General features: G+C 38.9%; 2 protein-coding genes across 2 annotated transcripts in view; both read left to right on the top strand.

The window, feature by feature from the left end:
- The window catches only part of ift172 (intraflagellar transport 172), a 41,442-nt gene extending 34,453 nt beyond the window's left edge, over positions 1–6,989 (top strand). The window contains exons 36-48 of the mRNA XM_058614078.1: positions 800–898; positions 996–1,105; positions 1,440–1,503; positions 1,675–1,761; positions 1,865–1,981; positions 2,070–2,180; positions 2,437–2,556; positions 3,286–3,381; positions 4,415–4,474; positions 4,611–4,709; positions 4,793–4,946; positions 5,775–5,860; positions 6,531–6,989. Coding sequence (XP_058470061.1) covers positions 800–898; positions 996–1,105; positions 1,440–1,503; positions 1,675–1,761; positions 1,865–1,981; positions 2,070–2,180; positions 2,437–2,556; positions 3,286–3,381; positions 4,415–4,474; positions 4,611–4,709; positions 4,793–4,946; positions 5,775–5,860; positions 6,531–6,620 — 1,293 coding nt within the window. The 3' untranslated portion in view covers positions 6,621–6,989. The remainder of the gene's footprint in view (positions 1–799; positions 899–995; positions 1,106–1,439; positions 1,504–1,674; positions 1,762–1,864; positions 1,982–2,069; positions 2,181–2,436; positions 2,557–3,285; positions 3,382–4,414; positions 4,475–4,610; positions 4,710–4,792; positions 4,947–5,774; positions 5,861–6,530) is intronic.
- An 8,918-nt stretch (positions 6,990–15,907) lies between these two features.
- The window catches only part of msraa (methionine sulfoxide reductase Aa), a 32,332-nt gene continuing 23,570 nt past the window's right edge, over positions 15,908–24,669 (top strand). The window contains exon 1 of the mRNA XM_058614046.1: positions 15,908–16,197. Within this exon, the coding sequence (XP_058470029.1) occupies positions 15,996–16,197 (202 nt within the window). The 5' untranslated portion in view covers positions 15,908–15,995. The remainder of the gene's footprint in view (positions 16,198–24,669) is intronic.

The raw sequence follows: 24,669 nt of genomic DNA, 5'->3' as shown, positions 1-24,669 counted from the left end.
TCTCCTGGAGGTGTTGGAGGAAAGGTCACGGGGTCAACAATGGAATCAATGACCTCCTTCCTGTCGAGAGTTTCCAGAGAAACTGTGTGTTCACACATGTAGGGAATCAAAACCAACAAAAACAGATGAATAAACATAATTTTAATATCTAACATTTAAGAGAAGTTTTTACACTAAGATGAGAACGTAAAGAAAAACATTTTTTAGTTTTTAAAAACTGGCATACAACACAAAACAATCATAAAAATTGAAGTAACAAACGTCTGCGTTCTAATTTTCGAATTGTGTTTTTTCTTCAGTTTTCCCCCGACTTTATTTTGACCCTTTAAAAAACATTGATCGTTTAATTTAATCAAGCTCATTTGAATTTCAAAGACGCCTTTAATTAACATTATGCAAATGAGTGCCGATGATTAGCTGAGCGACAGAAATAAACCATGTTTTTTTAGAATTTCTCCTTTTGTTTTTCCTAATTCTCTTCTCTTCTCGCTCTTTGTTTTTTTCTTTTATGTGAAGATTATTTTTGATTTAAACAAAAAAATGTTTTGCCTGTTTTTAGACATTTCATATAAGACAAAATGAGATGTGACGATGTTAAGCTCTGCTTTTCATTTATTTTGGTTTATAGTCCAAACTATTAACAGATTATTAACCATTATCATCGTGTTTTTCCACAAGAAAATGTAGTTTTTTTTTCTTTTTCACCTGTTTTTGTTTGCTAACTCATCGAAAAGATGCGATAAAATACCTTAACCACATGTAAAAAGATATAATAAGATTATTTTTTGTTTGTGTGCAGGCAGCAGACTTAGCCATCAAGTTCCTGAGTGCAGATCGAGCCGTGGAGGTGATCCAGGTGATCGGACCTCGACTGTCACACCTGGGGAAATACAACGCTGTGAGTGGAACGAACACACACACACACACACACACACACACGCGTATTCATGTATTCATCATATGTCCTTTTAATTATTATTAATCGTATGTTTCAGGCCGCTGAACTTTACGTCAACATGGACCTGATCAAAGAAGCCATCGACGTTCTCATGGAGGGAGAGGAGTGGAACAAAGCCAAGAGAGTCGCCAAAGAGCTGAAGCCCAGGTCACACACACACACACACACACAATCTGAGAACTCTGAGACAAAAAAGTCAGAATTATGAGTTTCTGGTCATAAAGTTGTAATTCTGAGATTCAAGTTGTAATTCTGAGATTAAAGTCAGAAAGTCGGAATTCTGTGTTTAAAGTCACACACACACACACGTTATATACAGTGAAAACACGAGAAATTGTTGACTGATTTGATTTGCTAGAAGAATTTTTAGGGTATTTTCACCGCGACACGTCAAATCTCATATAAAAGTAAAGTGAGCTGTTATTTCCAGGACATTTGAAGGTTTCTCTCTCGCTGAGTGTGTTCTCTGGTACATGTGCAGGTACGAAGAGTACGTGGACCAGAAATACAAAGAACATCTGAAGAATCAGGGGAAAGTCGACTCCGTGAGTTGTGTCTTAAATGTTTAGTCTATTAAAAACAAATTGTCACGAGAAATTTGGAGAGAACTTGTTGGCATCCAGTCACATGACCTAACGAGGACAATTAAAGTAAAAGATCAAGTCTAATTTTAGTATCAGCTGGTTTGAAATGTCTTCTTGATCGTCTGTGTCCAGCTGGTGGGTGTGGACGTCATGGCGGCTCTGGACATGTACGCAGAGAGAGGACAGTGGGACAAATGTCTGGACACAGCGTCCAAACAGGTGAAATGAACAGTGGACAACTCATTTCTGTCAATTTAAGATCACAGGTGATGAATTACGACGTGTCTGTGATGTGTCGTGTTTTGTGTCTTTCATTTGTCAGAATTTTAAAATCCTCCACAAATACGTCGCTCTGTACGCGACTCACCTCATCAAAGAAGAAGACGCCGTCAAAGCGCTGCAGCTCTACGTCCAGCATGGGGCGCCACCCAACCCCCAGGTACACACACACACACACACACACACACACACATATTTCTCATGGGAGATTAGATTCCTAAAATGTGTTTTCCTCTTTTTATCCTCAGAATTTTAACATCTACAAGCGTCTGTTCCTGGACTTCATTAACCTCCCTGACACAAACGGACCAGAGTCTTACCGCATGTGGGCCGACCTCCGCAACTTCCTGCTGCAGCTGGTAAATCCCAAATTTACCCAAGAGTAGTAAAAATAAATAAATAAATAATTAATTAAATTATGAGTTTTTAGTCATAAGGTCGGAATTCTGTGAAAAACGTCAGAATTCTGCGTTTAAAGTCAGTAAATCGGAATTCTGAGAAGAAAGTCAGAACTCTGAGATTTAAGTCAGTGAATCGGATTTCTGAGATTAAAAGAATAATTATATGAATTTTCTGGAGAATTTTATTTTGTTTTCCTGTTCTGTGTGATTTGAGAACGAGAACGTGTCCAAGTCGGCCGAGGCCAACACTGCGGCTCACGAGGACTTTGAACAGATGCTGCTCATCGCTCACTACTACGCCACACGAGCCGCCGCCAGTGGAGTCGAGCCGCTGGTAAAAGACCGAAACGCTTACATTTAGCTTTTTATCTGTCGAGACTGAAAGTTTCTGCACCTGTGTGAATCTATGATGTCTTGAGAAAATGTTTGAATTTTAAGTGACACAAAGTGACCACATGAGGCAGCAGCAGACCAGCAGCTCCTGTGTCCTTGCGAGCTAAAAACGCTGATTTTCTCTATGGACTTTGGTGCAGGAGAGAAACGCTTTACAAAAATCTGTCAACGTATTTTTAAGATAGTCTAGAAACGGTCCATGTTTCCACTGAGCCAGTTGCTGTATCTTAATAGAACCACGCTTCATAAAAGCTGAACTGTCTCTTTAAGTAATGATGCTTTGAGCCGTCGGGTCAAAATGAATTGATGCATGAAATCAAATTAAATCAAATATAGTTTAATGATCCCACAGGTTCATTTTTTTCCAACACAACAGAGACAACAAAAAGCAGTCGACATATACATAACATAAATTCACAGAATATAAATAGAAAACAATAAAAAAGATAAATATTGCTCTTTCCCTGAAAACATATAAAGACGTCAAGAATATTAACACGTATAACAGAAGTGTACAATAACTTGTATAATCATGATAATGTTAAGAGAAAAACAACAAAATACAGTTTGTTTGAACATTTTTAATCATCTCTCCAGTGTTTTTGGTAACAGGTTCATTTTCCATTCTTTTATTATCGTTTTTTTAAAACCTCCTTCTGTTTCTCTTCAGATCAGCGTCTCGGCCAAACTGTCTGTGTCTCTGCTGCGTCACACCGAGCTCGTCCCCGCAGACAAGGCGTTCTACGAGGCCGGTCTGGCCTGCAGGGTGAGTCCACCTCCTCTTTACATCACACTATTTCTTTTTTACTCTATATTTGTCAGAATAATGCATTGAGTTTAAGTCTCATTGGTTTCCTGTAATTTAAAGCACATTATAAGGCACAAAATGGCGTCACATTATTTACTTTTTTCCTACAATTTATAATTTATCCTTCCTCTGGTGTCACTAAATCTCTAATGTGACCAATATATTGTATATTAACACAAAAAACACAAAGTTATCACATTTTTCTTAGATTTTCAAAATTGTCAAATTTCCTAAATTATGTTTTTAATCCAAAACACGTTTAAAAATGGTTTGATTTTCCAAAGTTACACATAAAATCCCTCCATTTCCATTTCAACATTATAGCTTTTGAAATAAATAGTTTTCTTTGACCTGCTTTATAAATAAAATAATTCATTATAAAATAATCATAAATAATCACTACATTTTGTTTTTAACTTTTAGACTGGATATGCATGTACATATGTATGAATGGAAGAATGAGTGAATAGAAATGGTCACCATCTGTTTATCCATTCTTTTCCTATGGTGGTCATTTTTGGTCCAAACATGATGAGTGTAACTAAATTGAATAAACCGTTGGTACTTCATTAAAAAGTGGTGGTTAGTGATTTTATTTGTTCAGAAGCTCAGTGTGAAGAATTTCACGAGGTGTTAAGGCAAAAAAAAGATGAAAAACACGATATATTTGCTTTTGCAAAGTTGTTAAAATCTGTTACTTTTTCTTGAAATTTATATAAATCACTAAATGTTATAAATAAATATATTATATAATAATATATAAATATCTTATTGCAAATAAAATTCCACAACTACATAAAACCACTGTATTCACACCTTTAACGTATAAAAATAGTTTGTATAAATCTATAGAAATAGAGAAATTCTAGAAACTCTTCTGAATATTTTTGTTCTAATGTAATTTTTTTAATTAATGTATTTACATTTTCTCACTATTTCTCACAGTGATTCATATGTGCTATAATATTTATTTTTTGTTGTGTGTTGACAGACTGTGGGCTGGGAGAACATGGCCTTCGTCTTCCTCAACCACTTCCTGGATCTGTGTGACGTGAGTTCATCGCAGTTCATCCTGTCATATTAGACACAAACTCACTTCAATTACTATCACAGTTCTTTCCTCATGAGACTGTTTAAATGTGATGATGATAATAATGATGATCTGCTTGGTCGTATCTTGTCTTCAGGCCATAGACGAGGGAAACCTGGACGCTCTGGATCATTCCGACTTCATGGATACGGACATTCCCTTTGAGGTTCCCGTCCCCAACAAACTCTGCGTCACAGTAAGACGACAAACTAACACACAAACTCCTAACGTCAGCACTTTTATATTTAACTGTGTGTGTGTGTGTGTGTGTGTGTCCAGGACGTGCAGCGGGAGCAGATCCGGGACTGGGTCCTGATGGTTTCCATGGACCAGCGTCTGGAGCAGGTTCTTCCTCGAGACGAGAGGAACTCGTACGAAGCCTCGCTGGTGGACACAAACACTGGACTGCGATCTCTGCCCTGCATCCTCACTGGTGACACACACGCATTTATTATATAATGCTCTGAGTCAGTGATTTTTAGTTGGGAATGCTGACAGCAGAAATGCTTAGTCAGTGATTCTTGGTTGGGAATGCTGACATTCGTAGTTGGGAATGCTGACAGCAGAAATGCTTAGTCAGTGATTCTTGGTTGGGAATGCCGACATTCTTAGTTGGGAATACTGACAGCAGAAATGCTGAGTTAGTGATTCTTAGCCAGTAATGCTGAGTCAGTGTTTCTTGGTTGGGAATGCTGACAGTGGAAATGCTGAGTCAGTTATTCTTAGTTGGGAATGCTGACAGCGGAAATGCTGAGTCAGTGATTCTTAGCCAGAAATGCTGAGTCAGTGTTTCTTAACCGGAAATGACGAGTCAGTGATTCTTAGCCACTAATAATGGTTCAGTAATTCTTAATTGGGAATGCCAAGTCACTGATTCTTAATTCAGATTGATGAGTCGTTTTTTCTTTATTTGGAATGCTGAGTCAGCGATTCCCAACTATTTCTGTCATGTTTTTGGTCGTTATCTTTTACAATTTTCAGCCGATTCCAACAATTCTTCTTTCAAAAACGTCGCTTATTCAGGACGTTGAAATGTTCTGTTCTGTCTTCTCATTGAAAATGAACAGAAACCGTCTGTCAATCATCTCCCTTTGATTTGGCGTCCTAAAAAACAGCGGATGGAACTCGATCGCTTGAAGATTTCAGCATTCCCAACTGCGACTGCATAAATCATTATTAATAGTATCATAAAAACTAAATCTGTGTTTCTGTGTTACTCATTTTCTGTTTCGCGCTCACTCTGCGATCTTCTTACCTCCAGGTTACCCCGTGCTACGAAATAAGATCGAGTTCTCGGCAAAAATGGCAAACAAGGAAGACTGGAACAAATTCCACATGGCAACGAAGGTGAGAGCTGAGACAAAAAGACAGGAAGTACTTTCTTAAAATTCCGTCCACACTGAATGTTTTTTTTTAGGGGGACTATTGCGGACTCAGCATTCCAACTCTTGGCATTAGTCACAAAAAAACTGGAAAACAATAGTTTTCCAGTTTTCCACTAGTTGGAAATTGACTCAGCATTCCCAAATAAATAGTTGGGAATGGATGCTCAGCATTCCAACACTTTGGAATGGACCGAAAAATAGCAACGAAGAATCAGAAGACAATGTTTGGAAGTACTAAATGGTTGGAATACTGACTCAGCATTTTTATTATTATGATTGTTGATGACTCAGCATTCCCAAATAATTAGTTGGGAATTGATGACTCAGCATTCCAACTGTTGGAATGGACCGAAAAATGGCCATCAAGAAATGGAAAACAACGTTTGGAACACTGACTTAGCATTCCCCATTTTTTTATTTTTTTTTTTAATTGATGACTAAGGATTCTAACTACAGCAATTTGCAACCAAAAGGTCATAGGGAACAGAAAGACAATAATTGTGCATTCCCATGTGCACATTCTTTTTTTCCTTTTCATAAACTTCATAAAATAGATGTGTGTCTTATATAAATCCCATGTGGGCGGAGCCAGAAGGTTTAACGCGGACAACATGGTCTTTTCTTTTTCGCAGACCACTCACAGTCCCGAGTGTCAGGACGTCCTGAAGTTCATCAACCAGTGGTGCGGCGGTCTGCCGGCGTCAGGGTTCTCCTTCAACTGACTCCGCCCCCTTCTTCATCTTATCCACGTGATGCTACCCAATCTGTCGTAGAAACCCCCCAATGATTTTTTTTCCACCCATGTACGAAGTGCGGCTACTTCCTGTCGAAACAATTGACAGCAGTTTTATTTTGTTTTACCGCTAACAGGAAGTAGCTGCACTTTCGCACATGTGTGCGATAAATCTGGTTTTTTTGTGATCGCTCCATTTCCTGTCTCCTCCTCCCCTCTCTCAGGATGACATCATCTTCCACGTCTGAAAAAGCCAAAGTCGGATTTTTAGCAAAAAGACTTTTTAACTTATACTATATAACGCGATATGAAAAACTAGAACTATTTAATAATGTGTGTGTGTGTGTGTGTGTGTGTGTGTGTGTGTGTGTGAGATATCGGACATATTTTGTTTAAATAAAAAGTCGCTTTTCAAACGTCGTCCAGACTTTACTCTTTTATCTAGAGAGAGATTGAGTTTACCACCGGAAGTCTTAGGCTTTAAAAAACAGTAAATCCTCAAATGTTCATAATTAATTTGTGTATTTTTTTTGTTTCTCTTCTGTTCAGGTCACAGTGTGAATGAGTGATTTTTTTCTCCTGATTTTATTCACCGACTCATCTCTAAAACAAAGATGGACGACAGTAAACCGTGAGTCCACTCACTGAAAACACATTTAACTGTAATTTCTGACAGAAATCACACAGATTTAACAGTTTTTCTGAAGAAAAGTGTTTTTTATTGTGCCATAACATCGAAGAAAATGTCAATATTTATATTTCTAATTATAATTTCTATTAATGTGTCTCCATGAGTAAATATTGAACATGAATGTCTAAAATTAAGATGAAAGACAAATATTTCACCTTAAAGTCCATGAAAAACTAACATATTTCGTATTATCTTTCATAATTCTAACTATTCTCTCAAATGCGCAAGTGTTTTTTATAGAAATATGAACATTAATCAAAGTAAAAACACTTTTATTAATACTTAATTAAGATGACATTAAGATGTCACCTGAATATTCATGAGAATGTACGAGAAATGTACGAGAAAAAAACACCGGAGATGAGTTTTTACTGATTTATTGATTTCATTGTTTCCTCAAATACATGAATATTCATGAAGACAAACACAAATTGGACAAAATTGATGTTAAATACGTCTTTTTTTGTCATTTTTAAACAGCAAATAATTAAATGTACCTACTCACTTATTGTTATTAAGTCAGAGAATAAAAAAATAAATGTGCAAAAATTTTACTTAATTAAAAGAGTGAGATTTATTCTTCTCATTCACAAAAACAAACATTATGATTCTTTTTATGATTTATCAAGCAAAGTTTAAAGAATTTTTTTGTAAAACCTCAAATTCCTTGGATTCAGATTTGACAGATTTTCACAATAAAAGCACCATAAAATTACACTAAAACAATGAATTATAAAATAAAGTGTATTTTTTATATAAACTCAGCCAGTTTCATATCAGAACTACACTTATAAACATATTAGAATATTTAGTTTAGATATTACTGATCAGTTCAAACTTGTTAAAAAAACAAAAACAGTATAAATAAATGTATTCAATTTGTAAAACTTTTAACTTCTTTTTCTCCACAAACTTTACTGAAATGAACAAATACATGATGTTTATAAATTTATATTCATCCATCCATCATACAGCTTTATCCTCCACCAGAGGGTCGCGGGGGGTGCTGTGCCAATCTCAGCTACATCGGGCGATAGGCGGGGTACACCCTGGACAGTTCGCCAGTCCATCACAGGGCCACACACAGAGACAAACAACCATTCACTCTCACACTCACACCTATGGTCAATTTAGGGTGTCCAATTTACCTAATCCCCACATTGCATGTTTTTGGACTGTGGGAGGAAGCCGGCGACCGCTATACCACCGTGTGGCCCACATTTATATTAATATATTATTATATTATACATTTATATTATTTATACATACAGGTTCTGTTCAATAATAATAATGATCCATACATTCATGACACAAGTTTCAAGAACTTTATTTTTTATTTTTCACAAGAACAAATGCAAGAGAATTATTAACAGTTACAAAGTGGAACAATGAAAAATCACGATAAAACACAATAAAAATAAATCAAATATAAAACACTATTTAAACACAGTGCAAATCACAATATAACATTGTAAAATCAAATTTTAAATAACTGCAACTAATTAAAAAAAAACCTGTAAAATCAATAGAAACGCGATAAAATGTAAAACCCTCGTATAAATCTATGTTAAAACGACAAATATTAATCTTACTTCAAATTTTAGTAATTTTACTATTGATATTAAATAAAAGTGTGGCCAGAATCTCGCTGAACAAAATACAAACTTTATTTATATATAATCCCAGTCAGTGTGAAAATAATCCAGATTAATCTCTGTAATATCAGACAGACTGTATTAGGAAAATTATAATGTATAATAATTTCTATTCATAAATGAATGAGATTAGCTCGTCTTACATGTTTTCATGAACGTACGTTAAAACGAGGAACTACGAGAATCGGTTCATTTATCGTGATTGGTCGACGCAGCAAATGGACTCTGATTGGTCGAGACATCTGTCAGTCAAGTGAGTACGACTTTTTTTTATCTTTGTTTTTGTACGAAAGTCGTGTTAAAAACGAGAGTTGTGTTAAAAAATCACGACTGAATAATAATAATACTTATATATGACGGTGAATTTGAACGGGATTCACAAACTTGTGTTTACGGAATTTGACGACATTACGACACAACGTGAAGTCGTGAGAACATCGATGCTAGCAAGACGTTGTTATTATGATCGAAAATGAGTGGAGAAGAAAAAGTCAATAGTTTTTGAAAATTCTTCTTAAACTTGTACTTTTAGAAACATAACATACACGATGATGTGAATACGACTTATTTAAAAAAAGGATTGCGTTCAAGTTTCACTTAGCTCGTAAACGTGAAAGATCATTTGTTCACAATTTTATTTAAGTTTATGACCAATTTTCTTCATTCATTGATCTTCATTCATCATTATTTAAAAATACAAAACAAAAAAACGTTTGTGTAAAGAGTAGAGAACACCTCGTGGCCACTATTGGTACTGCATCTTTAGCGCTTCCCACTGCCATCCAGTCATCACCAGCCGATCTCAGAAACAACGCAAAGAGACAAATGTGTAAATTTTAGTTTCCGACGTAGCTAACCTCGATCTGCGTGCATTTTTTTCAACTCAAACAGTTTAAGAAAACTATTTATTGTTATGTGAACTTCGGTAAATTAACAATTTAGTGTTAGGTTTTACACGTAAACATGTCAAACATTTTTTTTGTATTTTTGATGACATATTTATTTATGGTTTGTTGTGGTGTTTTCGTGTATTTTGTTGTGTTTGATGACCTATTTTTGTGGGCTTTTTTGTTTTGTGACACATTTTTTGCGTTTTTGGTGACATATTTTTTATGTATTGTATGTTTTTTTTTTATGTTTTTTTGTGTTTTATGACACATTTTTGTGCTTTATGATATATTTTTATCTTTTTTTGTGTATGTTTTTGGTCCCAGCGTCGCTGCTCGGTCTCTCTCTTGGCATTCACCGCGTGCCTTAATTGTATGGACATTTAAATCAAGGTCCGCTGTGAACACGAGGAGAGAAAAACCCACATTTCTCCTCACTCCTGCCCCCCCCCCCTCCCTTTTTAAATATATATATTCATTTATTAAAGTCCCATTCCACTCAAATCCCATTTCCCCTGAAATTTATCCCATTCATGAGAGCTTTTTTCCTCGGCGTTCCGCTCCACCCGGCTCCGTCTTGGTCACTCTGGCATTTTATCGCTCACCCGACAGAAACCGCGACCTTCACGCGACTCCACAAATCAGGAGGCTGTCATGAGGCTTGCAGATCCTTTGTGTGTGCGCGCGTGTGTGTTCTTTCAAAGAGCATTTTTAACACCGATCATAAAGAAAAATATGACATTATTCAAACCTGCTTTATGTTTTAATGAGTGTTAAAATCATTGTTGTCGTTATGTTCATCCGATTTTTGCCGCTTGCTCCAGAAATCTGTTCAGTTTTTGTGATAATTCATTTATTTTTATCTGCACTGACCACACAGACCGTGCAGAATTAAGGATAATAGTGTCGATTATGATCTGAATTGTTATTTACAGATGATTATTGTGCTTATTTTTGAAGGGTTTTTTGTCCAGGTTTCTCCTGCAGGAGCAGCTGAAATTTAAAGATGCTATAGGCGACCACACGCTTGTGTGTGTGTGTGTGTGTGTGTGTGTGTGTGTGATAAACTGTCAAGGATATCCTGCTGACCTCCACATAATAAGCTTCATGCTGGGACAAAAAAAACAGGATTTATTGACAATTTAAAGGTGGAAGCTACATTCTTTTTTTTCGCCTCCACAGCCAAATGACAGTGAGTGAAAAGAACAATAGCGGCAGCTTTTTGTGCACTTTTTCAAATAAATTTTCAAGCCCTTTTCAATGCTTTAAACTGGAATAATTTTTGTCTTATTTTAAAGCATTTCCAACTAAAGCATGATTTTACTTGTTCCCAAAAGCCTGAAAAATTACTTTAAATCAATTTTGCACTACAAAGAAACGGCCGTAACGTTTGTCTCGTTCACTTCTTCAACGTCTGTCATGAACCTTTAAGTCTTTGAGTGCAGGATCATAAAACAGTAATGCCACTTCATTTAAAGGCAGACGTGATCACTCACAGAGAGTCTGACGGACTGAATGTAAAGCTCTGGAAATTGATTTCCATACCAGAAAACCGATAATGGCTTCCTGGAAGAGCGATAATGCAGCAGCAGCAGATATGAAAGAAGAAGAAGAAGGAAAATGTGTATTTTTTAATTTACAGTGGGAGAGAAGGGGGTAAATGAGGCACTGCGGACATCCCCTCCATCGTCCAGCAGCAGCAGCGGCAGCAGCAATAATGCATGTTTGTCTTATAGACAGCACTGCATTAATGAGACACAGCTGCAGGGGAGGACGATGCTGCAAAAACTAGAATCAAAAATCACACAAATGTGCGACATTTGACTCATTTTCCTCTCTTTTGTCTTATGTATCACCACCGTCGTTTTGCGTTGCTCATGTTAATGTGTTGCTCAGCGGCTCCTCGGCAGAGGCGGCGAGGACGCGGAGCCATCTGCAGCCTCATTAACCACAGAAATGCTAATGACCCAGATAGCTTCTGTAGGCTAAAATGTAGAGGGGGAGGGAGGGAGGAGGAGAAGGAGGGGGAGGGGGAGGGGGAGGCAATGGGGGGGGGGGGGGGGACTGCCTTTGTGGGAGTCGTGTGTGTGTGTATGTGTGTGTGTGAGTGAATCAGACCTTATATTTATCAAATCTATAGGTTAATATCGTCTCATTCAGGCGTCGACGCACTAAAAAACAGGGAACAAAAGCCTGGCACTGCAGCGCGTTCACCGCCGTAATCATGTCGTCTTCTTCTGATATTGACGATATTATAATGCAGTTGTGTGTTTTATGTAAATGAAGCTGTCATGGGGTGTGTGTGTATGTGTGTGTGTGTGTGTGTGTCCATCAAAGGCTCAGCCACAGAGAACAGAGAGGTGAATTTCCGCAGAGCTCGACGGCACTGCGGCGTTTACCGGCCACTGATTTACTGCACATCATCATCATCGTCGTCGTCATCATTTAAATAAATAAGCAACATGCTGGAGGTTATTTAAAGAACAACAACAACAAACAACTTATTAAAATAAATCATAAAAATTGTGCGTAAAAACCTGACTGACAATACCTTTGAGCAGCAGCAGAGGAAGAGGAAGCAGCGCAGGAGGAGAAATGGCGCAGCCATGTTTTCATTCATCATTAAACGTGTGTATATATATTTTTTTTTTCGTTACCACGTAAAAGCAGAACAATCTTCAAGGAGAAGAAGCAGAATCGAGGCTGCGTCCGGTGTCAGAGCGCCTGAAGACGGCCTGAGCGTCAGTGTCGCGCGGTGTCCTCCTGTGGACGAGGGTGAGGAGGAGGAGGAGGAGGAGGATGGTGCTGATGCTGCAGCAGGAGCGTCCTTCATCTTCATCTGCAGGAGCTGATGCTTTCTTTTTATTCATTTATTCTCTTCTATTCTTTCTTTCTTTCCCCACAGAAGCTCAGGTTTAGTCCACAGGCAGCAGAGACGAGACGAGAGGAGAGACAAGGGGGAAACATCCTCACCCTCACTGGTGAAGCCAGCTTCTGTCTGCGCTGAGTGGAGTCAGGAGGTGGAAACAGAGTCTGTGTGACAGGAGGGAGGAAGAGAAGCTGGGCGCAGTCAGATGGAGAGAGAGAGGAGAGGGGGAGGGAGAGTGGGAGAGAAGAGGAGAGAGGGAGGGAGGGGGCTCCCTCCTCCTCCTCTGAAAGATGAAGCCATTTTTTGTACATCCTGAGCTTCTGTTCTGCCTTTCATCCTCCTCTCCTGCTCTGTCTGAGAATGGATGGAGGAAAAGAAGAAGAGGAATCTGACATTTACGAACATCATGTTTACGTCCAAACAAGAAAAAAAACAAAAAAAAACACTTCCTGTTCCCAAAAACAATCAAATATGGAGACCACTCTAAGCTGCTTCACGCGACAGTTTTCACATTCACCCATTCACTCACACTTTCATGATCGTCTTGAGGACACATCAGCACGTAGACGTAGCAAAACTGGAAAATTGAACCCACAACCTTGGAGTTGAAAGACGACTCGCTCTACCACTGATCCACCGTCACCTCCAAATTATATAAACATGCATCTTAAAGTCATCGTTTGTTTTCGTACACTACAATTTACTACATTTAGGCCTTTAGGCCCTGGTATACTTCCACTGAATTGGAACCATCTGCTTGGTGGGCGGGGCCATTTCGTCGCCAAGGATAGTCGTCCGAGCCTCGACCCGGTGGCCCTCGAGTCGGCGTGTGAACCACTCGAACCAGATGTGTCCAAGGGAGCTGTAGCGACATTCTCTTCTTCGGTAGAACTGCGTCCTTTTCCCTGCGTCCAGACTTGTACAGCCACCCGATGGTGAAGTGAGCTACTGCAGGACCCTGACGCACGAGTATACCAGGGTCTGCGAAATGTATACCACGGGCTTAATACGGGTACGTTCCACAGGGCCACACGGTTGGTGCAGTGGTGAGCACTCTTGCCTTTGTAGCAAGAAGACCTTGGTTTGCGACCCGGTCAGAACAAGGGTCTGTGTGGGTTTTCTCCAGGTTCTCCAGGTTTCCTTCCACAGTCCAAATACATGCGAATTGGGGATTAGGTAGATGCTCTAAATTGACCGTAGGTTTGGATAGTTGCTGGTCTCTATATGTGTCCCTGTGATGGACTGGCGATCTGTCCAGGATGTGACCCTGCCTTTCAGCTGAGACCCTCATGTGGAGGATAAAGCGGTAGAAGACGGATGGATGGATCGTACGTTCCACTTGTAGTCAGCAAGGACGGATTTTTACTGATCTACAGTTCAGCATTGTTCGGGTTTGATTCTTGTGTCGGACGCCAAACTCACAACTCTTCCAGTGACGACACTCTTTGACCAATCAGTGGCCGGCAGTCTGACAACGTTACATTTTAGTGCCCAGTGACCTCACTCGCTCATAATCCGTCCCAGATCATCGGAACTCGGAAATGTCCCAACTTTTGAAAATCGGAGCAACCTCGCCAACCCACGACATGGGATTCTGAGATGGCTGCCATCGTACAAACGCAGCTACCTTTATCATTAATAATAGCACTTCTGTTGTTTTTGTTTCACAGTAAATCTGTCGTACACATAGTAACGTTGAATTTTGTCGCTATGTCTGTTTGTGTTCGCAAAATACCGAGTAGCCTGTTGTAACAACGGCTAGCCTGAGATAAGTTCAAATACATTTTACGCACTGTACCTTTAATTCTTAAAAAATAAATTACACGAAACAAGCCAATAGCATTTTGATTTGAAGTGATTTGTAACAGGAATATAAATTTATAAATATTTGCGAATGTTAGTACCGACATCAGAAAATGAGCATTTGCTAATTTAAAAGTTGATTAAAATCAACAGATAACACTTTTTTAACCTGCAATCCTGCACATTAAGTGATGGTTAAAATGACTTAAAATGACGATAATTGAATGTGAATATGATATTTTCACCATTACATGAGGGTGTGTGGGTTAAATTGTCCATTTTCAAATTGGATATAATTGAATTTTGTGTAAATTTGGATGATATATTCGAAAAGCTTTATTTTTTTAAGTGCTCAGATTGGAGGAGAATGTTGCAGAGAGTGGAGAAAATACAAACATTTTTTTTAATTTAAAGAGAGTTTAATTAAAAACATCCATAGGGGGTACTAATGTGCCCCATGATCCCTTCCTGGAAAAGTTGGAGGCACTTTAGTTTTTCGATTCACTTCAATAAAAAGTTAAAACACAAACAAACAAACATTGCAGTGGCAATAAAAGTCCTTTAATGTGAGGTTTAAATTGTGCACATCGTCTTCTTTCAAACGTGTAATGAGATTTGTTTGAATTACCACCCAATTAATTTCCCTCTTTTCTATTTGACTTAAATTCTTCTCCATAACATCACAGTTCAGGGAGTTTCAATATTCAAATCCCAAATATTTCAACAGCAACATAAAACACACAGTTTTCAAAATAAGAGACAGAGGATGGAACTAGAGCAGGTAAAAGTAAACTGGACTAAAGTGTTGTGAGAATATATAACCTAATTCAGATTATAAACGATACATTTGTTGTTTTGTTTGAGTTATATGAGACTTTTAAAGTTTATATATCTGCATTAATGGGGAATAAATAAATAACCTGGTGAGTTATGTTCACATTATGTTTGTTACTTATCTCTATATTGAACTTTGATTAGAGTTAAAATATTAAAGATTAACTACTCGTGGATTTATATTGTAGTACACTTTTGTAACACTGCTACAGAAATAATGGTGTCCGGCAGAACCGAACCCCGTTAGAGACAGTAACAATTTTGATTTGTTTAACTAACTGGAGAGAATTGTCACTATATAAGCGTATGTATTTAGGTTAATGAATATTAACGACATATTCTGGTGAATTCGGCGAACATTAGAAGCCAAATAAACGTGGGTAGAACCAGTAGAATATGAGTTTAAATAGTTACTCTGTAGTGTAGTTAATCGAGATAACGAGTAGTAATATTTGTTGGATTATATGTTATATGTCATATATTGGATGTATATAATGAATATATAAGCACGCTGATGATGTTTGTGGCGACCGTTACTGTGCGTAATAACTGTTGTGTAACGTTACACAAGCGTGAAGCGACAGCGTTAAGTAACGCTCGCTGTCGTCATGTAGCTGAGCTAACAATGCTAGCAGCTTCGTCATCGCTGGTAGCAGGTTCAATGGTCTCCTCCTTCTCCTCCTCCTCATCTTCTTGTCTTTACTCCAGTCTCCGTCAGGTTTGCCGTCATTTCATCAACTATCGAATGGGCGAGATGGCTTCCAAATCCCAGATGCCGACCCCGGAGGAAGCGCTGCCCGGACGGGCGGACCCCATGAAAGTCTCCGGTAAAGTTAGTGTTAGCTTTAGCATTAGCATGTTCGCTCCTGTGTGTGTGTGTGCGTGTGTAGCAGGTGAACTTTATATCCCAACAGAAAAACCGAGCCAAACGAACGGTTTTACCGGTTAATTTTGTGACGTAGTTGTGTCTTTTTCACGCTGCTGTTGTAATATTAAGGGCAGCTTAAGTTACGAAATTTAATCTGAGTATATTAAATAGTAGTTTGTCTAGTTTTGGCTTTGTATGTTGAGCCCAAGAAGTAAGCACAAGTTTATTTTATATGTCAAAAACCACAATTTATACATTAAAAGAGAAAAAAAGTAAAGGTTATTATCATAATATATTTTAATATATTAGGTTATTATATTTTTACATTGTCTGTCATTACCTTGATATTGCAGTATAAACTTTACTGCATTAAATACAGAACTGTAGCAGCCCACATGTAAAAAATTAACCTGTGCCTCCTTTCTGCAAAAATAATAAAGCTGTAATAAATTAATTTTATCATCTGTGAAGGCGTATACACAGTATGTATAGAGCTGAAATTGTTTAAAGTTTGAATTCAGTTTCTAGCAGAAGGTTTTTGAAGGATTTGAAACTTTTTGCAATACACACTAATGGGTTTTAAAAAATGTATAAAATGCGGAATATTTCAGAAAGTAAGAAAGGTGGAAAGCGGGTTTAAAGCGAGCAAGCGTGTCAGGAATTTAGCTGTTGTGTTTAAATGTTGTGTGCTGTAGGTGTGTACTGGAACTTTTATGCACACTATATCTTAGTGTTTACAGGAAATGATCCAGAAAAACAGAAATATCCAGGTCTTTGGGAGAAAATGCCTTTTTCAAGCTACCGATTGTTTTCCTAATTGTTTAATCTGACATTTTTCCCCCTGGATTAATAGATTGGCTGTTTGCTGAAAAATGTTTTGTGGAAAACCTCAAGATTATGATGTTCTCAAATTGTTTTGTCCACAAAACCTAAATTGTTTAGTTTTAAAAGATATTTTTTGGTTCATACTCACATTTAAGTAGCTGGAAAATGGGTAGGAAAAAAACCAATTGTAACCCAAATCACGACAAAACTGTGACAGGAGCAAATTTGTTCAAAAAGGGAGTTATTAGTATTGAATGCTTCAACATGCTTGGTCCTTGCTGATTCTGTTCAGGTTATTGAGTCTATTCTGTCATAAAAATTTGCATTTTTCATTCTCAAATTTCCTTAAATCATATTGTGCGTTTGCCGATAATATACGATAATACATTTTAAAGCCAAAATTGGCCGACACCAATAGTGAGCCGATAATATCGTGCATCCCCTAGTTTTTATTGGTTTGTAATACAGTTTGCTAAGTCATTTTAACACAAAAATACTGTGTTTTAGTCAGTCTAATAGAGCCATTGGTTGAGATAAAAAGTGTGTTGTGTGCATGTGTATGTATGTGTGTGTGTGTGTGTGTGAGAGAGAGGAAAACAGCCTTGAGAGCAGTTGGAAAAGTTGGCAGTCGGGGGCATCTGGCACCAACCTTGAGCCTTTTCACTACAAGTGGACTTGAGTCTTGGCACATGATGAATAGATTTGCACTGGCACTGAGCAAAAGACCCAAGACACTCACATTTACACACACGCACGCACACAAACTCGGTGGCCTTTAACGGCATAAAGAGAAGAATGAGTGAAGCGTCGGGTTTCGATTAGTTTGGTTTGAGGCAAGAGGGTGAGACGTCAAGAGGACGAGTTTGTTTGGATTTAGTTTTTGATTGATCTACCCGCATCATGTTTGATATTTTGGGCTGGAGTTGGAGGTAGATTGTTGTCGTGGAAGAAGGGAGGATGTTGTCGGGGGGGGGGGGGGGGGGTGATGGGTGGTGGAGGGGTTAGGAAGGCGGGGGTCCACCACGAAAAGGACGATCGGGACGGATGTGAGGGTTCAGACGAAGTGGCAGACACGCTGGAGCGTCGCCAAGGCTTCTCGGGAATGGTGCCACAATCGAGAGAGAGAGTTGGAGAGAGAGAGGGGACGAAGAAAGAAGCAGGGAGGATAGAAAAAGCCATGGCTGGAGTGGAGAGACTTGGCAGGGCTTCTCCTCCTTTGTCTGTCTGGCTCAGGGCTGCAGCGCCAGAGGAAATCAAGAAATGTCCAGGCTTGGATGCAGTGGTGGTGGACGGGGGACGAGCTCAGCCTCGCCTTCCGAAAAAGAGGAAAAAGAACTTCCAATGGACTGAAATCTCTACTTCTGAAAAGGAATACAGGGGGAAATACTCAAAACAAAACAAGCCCTTTTTATTCTCTTTTTTTGTAATGAAATTCCACATTAGGGAAGGCCGATCGGATTGCGTGACCACAATATCTCATAACCTGACGCGTAGTTTTAATGGTAACAGCAGAGAAGAAAGTGTAATGTTTCGCGTTTTTTCCGAGAGCCCAAAAACATCATCGCTGAGGTGGAAGATGGCGGACGATTGTTAACTTTGACTTCGAGTTGTGGCCAAAGGAAGGCCGAGCATCAGCAGGTGCCAGGAAAAGAGGTCGGTCACTGATTTCGCCTGGAACATTCATGTGTTTGCAGAAATATCTTGGTTGTTTTCTTCCTTTAAATGCGACATGAAAAGAGAGTTAATTTTCCGTCAAACAGGAAACTGGTCTGAAGGAGGCCGAACTGGGCAGAAATCGGAAACAAAAGACCACATGTTTGAATTTGCAGATGCATTATATCATGTCTTTATTAGCTATTTGGACGATGCGCGACTTCATTGTGTATCTAAATGCCTCCCTGTGAGTCGATTGTTGTGAATTTCCATTGTCGGGATAATCGTGAACGAGTGAAACTGTTAGCATTTCATGTTAGTGGCTAGCCAACATACAGTCTTACTTGCGATTTATTTTAAAGTGACACAAAGGGGGGAGGCTGCGTTTTTCCCAGTTATTCCACGATGATCTGAGCAGATGATCTGCACATTTTTATTTTTTTTACGGATGGCCTTCTTGGGTGCCGCGATTTGCACTTGCACTTGTTTGTGATATTGGTAGCGGCAGATACTGAAGTTTGTGATATCGGCAAATACTGAAGTTTGTGATGTCGGTATCGGCAGATACTCGTTTGTGATATCGGTGTAGGTATCAGTTCTTGAGGTTTGGGAACTGTAGTTGAGAAAATAGCGTCACCTCAGTTGCCTTTAGCTCGTTTTGGTGGAGTTTTCAGTCACTTTTCCCCGTGGTTCTTTTGATATGTTACTCCTCCCTCCGACCCCGCCTCTTCCTCCTCCTCCTCGTACGCCTCCTCACAGATGGAAACAGGGCGAAAACAAAGTGCTAATGAAGAAGTTAATGTCGTCCTCATCACGGCGTCGGTGCAGATGTGCTCCGACATCCAGCAGCTGGTGCGTGTGTGTGCGAGTCTCTTAATTAGAGAGCAGACTTGTGGGTGTAAATCATTATTATTGTGGCTTGTTGTCGTTTTGACGGAGGAAAAATCTGCAGCGACGTGTTTGAGGTTGAAAACAGGAGAGATTATGATAATAATAATACTGATATGCATCGCTTATTAGGAGATGTTCATAAATACGATTAATTGACTGTAATTTGAAAATGAAAAGCCAAGTTTTTTGGTGTCGTGAACTGTGAGATGAAATCAGGTGTTTCAGCTGAAGATGGAAAACTTTAACCAAATAATCTACAGCTGAAAATACGCTCAGCTTCACCTGGAAGAGTCTCTAAACTTTTCACTTCCCTGCACCAAAGCCCATTGAGAAAATCGTCAATTTTAAACCCCACCACGCAGGAGTTTTTGATCCACTTCTACCTTCATCATTTACTTTAAGTGTGTTATTTTATCACTTAGTGTTTAGAAATTCCTCATTTGGATTCACCTCAGTGGCACAACCTCAGTAAATCAGGCAGCCATGGACCAGTCACTCCTGTTTCCTGTGAGCTAAAAACGCTGATTTTCTTTATGGGCTTTGGTGCAGTGGAGTGAGAGGTTTACAAAGTGACACAAACTTCAGTTTTATGATTAATGACGAGATAAAGCAGCAGACATGTTCTAATTATGTCGTAGAATTAAGCAGGGAAAAATCATGATATACACGATACATTATTCCATATCGATATATATCGCAATATAATTTAAAATGAATATTACTGTAAGGCTGGGCGATACGGCTAATAGATGATAGATAAAGATTGTTTCTCAGGAATAATTATGTATAAACAATCTTTTCTGCTTATTGAAATAAGAAAGACTACTTCTGACTAGAGAGTCATTATTCTTTTACTCACCAATATTTCCACTGCAATTATTACCTTTCATTTCAGATCATACCTGCTTTATTTCTTTGGCTCTTTCAAAGTGTTACAAACAATGAAATTGATAATAAATATGGTTGAATTCTGGTATAACACAAATAATAGTAAGTTATTAAGTGACTTTTTTTAAATACATTTTTGCCTTTTAATCAATATATGACGACTATCAACGCAGCAGCCTTTAAAACCAGGAAAGGATCTCTTTATAAGACACCATATTCTGCCTCATGTCACGATATTGCTATAGTATCGATGTATTACTAAAATGTGGAAGTGTTTTCATGTAGATAATTCTTCCTTTTATTCAATTCTGCTTATCTGAACCAAAGAGAATGCAGGAGTGGATTATTGGGAACAACTTACTGCGATTTCTATAATATTTCACTCATAATTTTGTTGATTAATTCTTAGAATAATGTAATTAAAAAAAAAAACAACTTGATACCACACATTTGCTTTTTACAGTTTATGTGATGATTTTTTACCTGTTTTGTTTGATGACTGAACATTCGGGTGTTAAATAAGTGATTGTAAAGGCTCCGTCATTTGTTACTGGCTCCGACTTTTAGACGAGAAACAAAAGTACTAGAACAAATCTTCTGTAATCGTAAAAAATAAAGAAACAAAAACAATTGCACCTCTGCGCAGTCAGCCAGAAAGTCTAATCCCAGTAAAGACTTAACTCGAAAGTGGATTATTTTTTCAGCTTTCTTTGTTCCGTGTCACAAAGAAATCAATAAAACGGAATTCTGGCATTTTTTGGTCCAAACAACTAATACAATCATCCAGAAAACGGATTATTCGACGGGTCTAGTCTGAAACCAAGTTTTCAGTGTGATTATGGTGTCAACATATTTATGGTTAAGTATTCGACTCACTGGTGCATCCAGGTGAAATCTACTGTAACATCTCTTGTTGATGTGCAGGTTTATCACGTTCAGGCCAGCACTTTTCCCTTATCTATCCGACTTTTACCTTTGTCACGGCCGTTGCCACAACAACACAGACATTCACATGCTGGTGAACGGACGGATGAACGTGTCTACGTGATTCCATCGCACACGTGTGCGGGGCCCCCTGTTTGTCGGCACACAGCAGTCTCTGATAACCTTGACAGGTGCCGAGAGTGAAGGCGCGAGCGTGACGGGCATGGCAGATGTGAGGGTGAGGATGGAGGAGGAGAAAAACAAAACATTCAGAGGTTAACCGCGTTGCCTCTCAGGTGTACGACACTCGTGATAATGTCATATGGACAAGAGGGGTTATTTAAAAGCGGCAGATTTACAGCGGCACTTCAGCCCGTGAGATCTGAAGGTCACAGAGCGATACGCGGTCGACATGTGAACATGATGAGACATGACACACGCAGAGTCCTGATATTAGAGCAGCGCGTTGATTATCCTGCTGTTTTTAATCAGAAAACTCATATTTGATATATACTCTGTAAACCGTTCACTCCCCTACACCAAAGCCCATAGAGAAAATCATTCATCAATCATGCAGGTGTTTTTGATCCACTGCTGCCTCCATCAGTTGCTTCAAATGTGTTATTTTGTCACTTCAGTGTATGGAATTCTTTATTTGGATTCACCTCAGTGGCACAACCTTAGTAAATCAGGCCGCAGTTGACCAACAGCTCTTGTGTCCTATGAGCTAAAAACGCTCATTTTCTCTATGGGATTTGGCACATTAAAGTGAGAGGTGTACAAAGTGACACAAATGTCAGTTTTCTGATGGAATAGGATTGTCTAATGACAAGATAAGGCAGCAGACATGTGCTAATGATATCATATCATAGAATTAAGCAGGTGTAGAATTAAGCACGATATACTTTTATACATTGTTCAATATCAGTATATATCGTTGTTTCTCTACAGTTTTGAAAAGTTTTCTTCTGAAATGTTTGTGTATCTCAAAGGAGAGTGACAATACACTGTAAATGTACTAAAATATCTGCTGTATATTATCTGTAGGCTATTACATTTCTATGGCTTTTTAGTGAAATTAAGGATATTTATCAGAATCGGAATACTTAATTAATCCCCGGGGGGAAATTGTGTGTTAGAAACAATGACATGGTCAAATTCTGACATAACACAAATAATTAGGCTTGAAATTAAATAAGTGTTATTAATTATTTTTTTAGTATAATTTTGTCGATTCCATGTATTTTTTCAATCAATATATGACGAGTATCAATGCAACTGCCTTTAAAACCATGAAAGGTCATCACAGATACCTTTTCATATGACAATATCCAAAATCTAAGACCAGATCTTGCCTTGTGTCACAATATAGATAGAATATTGATATATTTCCCAATTCTTAGTGAGCTATTTGTTATGCTGACCCAGTCAGCAGCCATATTTTTGTGCTTTTTTCTCGTGAAAGGGCTTGAACATTGAACAGTTTGCTAAATATGTTCAACGTTGTGAATGCAACTTAAAGAAATAGAGCCTGATGAATAAAATTTTATGAGTTATCCATTGACGTTGGAGGGAAAAACTTCAGCAATTCCGTGTAAACTGTTGCTCCTTTACTGACCTCGGTTTATAAAAATCCTCGGTCCGCCCACTGCTGCCGACAGTTATTTTTTCCATTTTTCAAGTATGTCAGAAGTAATGCCCAGAAAGCCATTACTTGAACATACAGACGCACCCGACAATTTTACAGATTCAATGTCTGAAAGGGTCCAATCAGTCCGCCATCTTTTCTAAGTGCAAAGTGCATTAAGTACTATTTCCTGCCCCCCTGCCTAGACCACACACTGTCTCGCTGCTAATGGCTCTGAGTGATTGATCGAGTCAAATCCTCAGGGAACCACACGCACACACACACGGCTGTCAATCAAGCATATGGTAATTCAATAAAATCATGTAGTCCATGTAATGTGCACTTATAGAGACCTAAAATCAGGGTTCGACACTGTCACCTTCCCCCCAAGTACAGACCCCCGTCCTAACTCTCAATATAACAATTATTATATTTTTTCCGAACATTAATCTGAAGAGAAAAGACCAGATGACTCGGCAAACTGCACCGTTTTTATTTAGCCAAGCCACGGAACCGTGGAAATCAATCTAGTCTAGAGAACCTTCAAATCTCTGATGTCAGTGACTGAGCGACTTGTTGTTGTTGTTGTGGATCTGTTGGGGGGTGAGTCATTTTATTTCAGCACTTACAGAGCTTTCACACATGTCTAACACTGTCAAGCTCGACGGCGGACGTGTCTGACGCCTAGTGCCGGAGGCGGCTTTTGGACAAGCAGTGTCTCTCGTGGTTGGACTTAGTAGCAAGAGTTGCTCGTACTGGGTTCAGTGATGGCGAAGTGGTGTCCAACGTTGTTGTGCACACACAAACAAACGAGAGGGACTTGAGGGAAAATGCAGAGAATCTCTTCATCTTTGGCTGACAGATTACTGGAAATAGTTGGACTGGCTTATTGAGAACCACGCAGGGACTGTGCATATTGTCAATTGGGCTGTTTAGATCGCCTGTGAGTGTGAGACTGATTGGTTGTTTTTTTGTCTGTATTTTGACCCTGTGGTGACCTCTGTAAGGGTGTATTTACCCTGCCTTTTGTTCTATGTCAATTGGAATTGGCTCCATCAACCCCCGCAGCCCTCATGTGGAGGATAAAGTGGTAGAAAACGCGTGTATGAAAGTCTACTTTCCTACAGCTGAACACTAAAGACGGACTGAGGACCTTCACAGACAAGATCCACCGTTACCTACTGCATTACAGTCGCTAGTCCTCCTGTGGTCCATGGTGACCGAAGGAGGTGATATTTAAGAGCCATGAATCACAATACTGTGATATTTTTGCTCAAGGTTATTGTACCATCGTAATCTCTTATATCTTTTCCGGAAAATTTTAACTTATTGCAGGCCTAGAAGCAGCTTTTAGAGACTCAGAGGTGCACAAAGCCCAAAATATCCAAAGCTAAGACACAACATCAGTGAAACTTGTGATATAATCTCCACATTTACGGACATGACAGAAGTCCTCGACGCCACACAACGCTTTCTTTGTTTTCACGACTCTATCGATGAATCTGCGGCGAGCTGCCTCGACACGTCCTGCTTGCGGCGGTGAGAGTGAGTGCAGGAGGGGGGGAAAGGCGGCAGAACAATGAGGATAACGCTGATGGTTGTAATGATGGGCAGCAATAAAAG

Source organism: Solea solea, chromosome 17 (genome assembly GCF_958295425.1).
Source record: "Solea solea chromosome 17, fSolSol10.1, whole genome shotgun sequence".
Lineage (NCBI taxonomy): Eukaryota > Metazoa > Chordata > Actinopteri > Pleuronectiformes > Soleidae > Solea > Solea solea.
The sequence above is the reverse complement of the archived record's forward strand: the minus strand, read 5'-3'. Positions and strand labels throughout refer to the sequence as shown.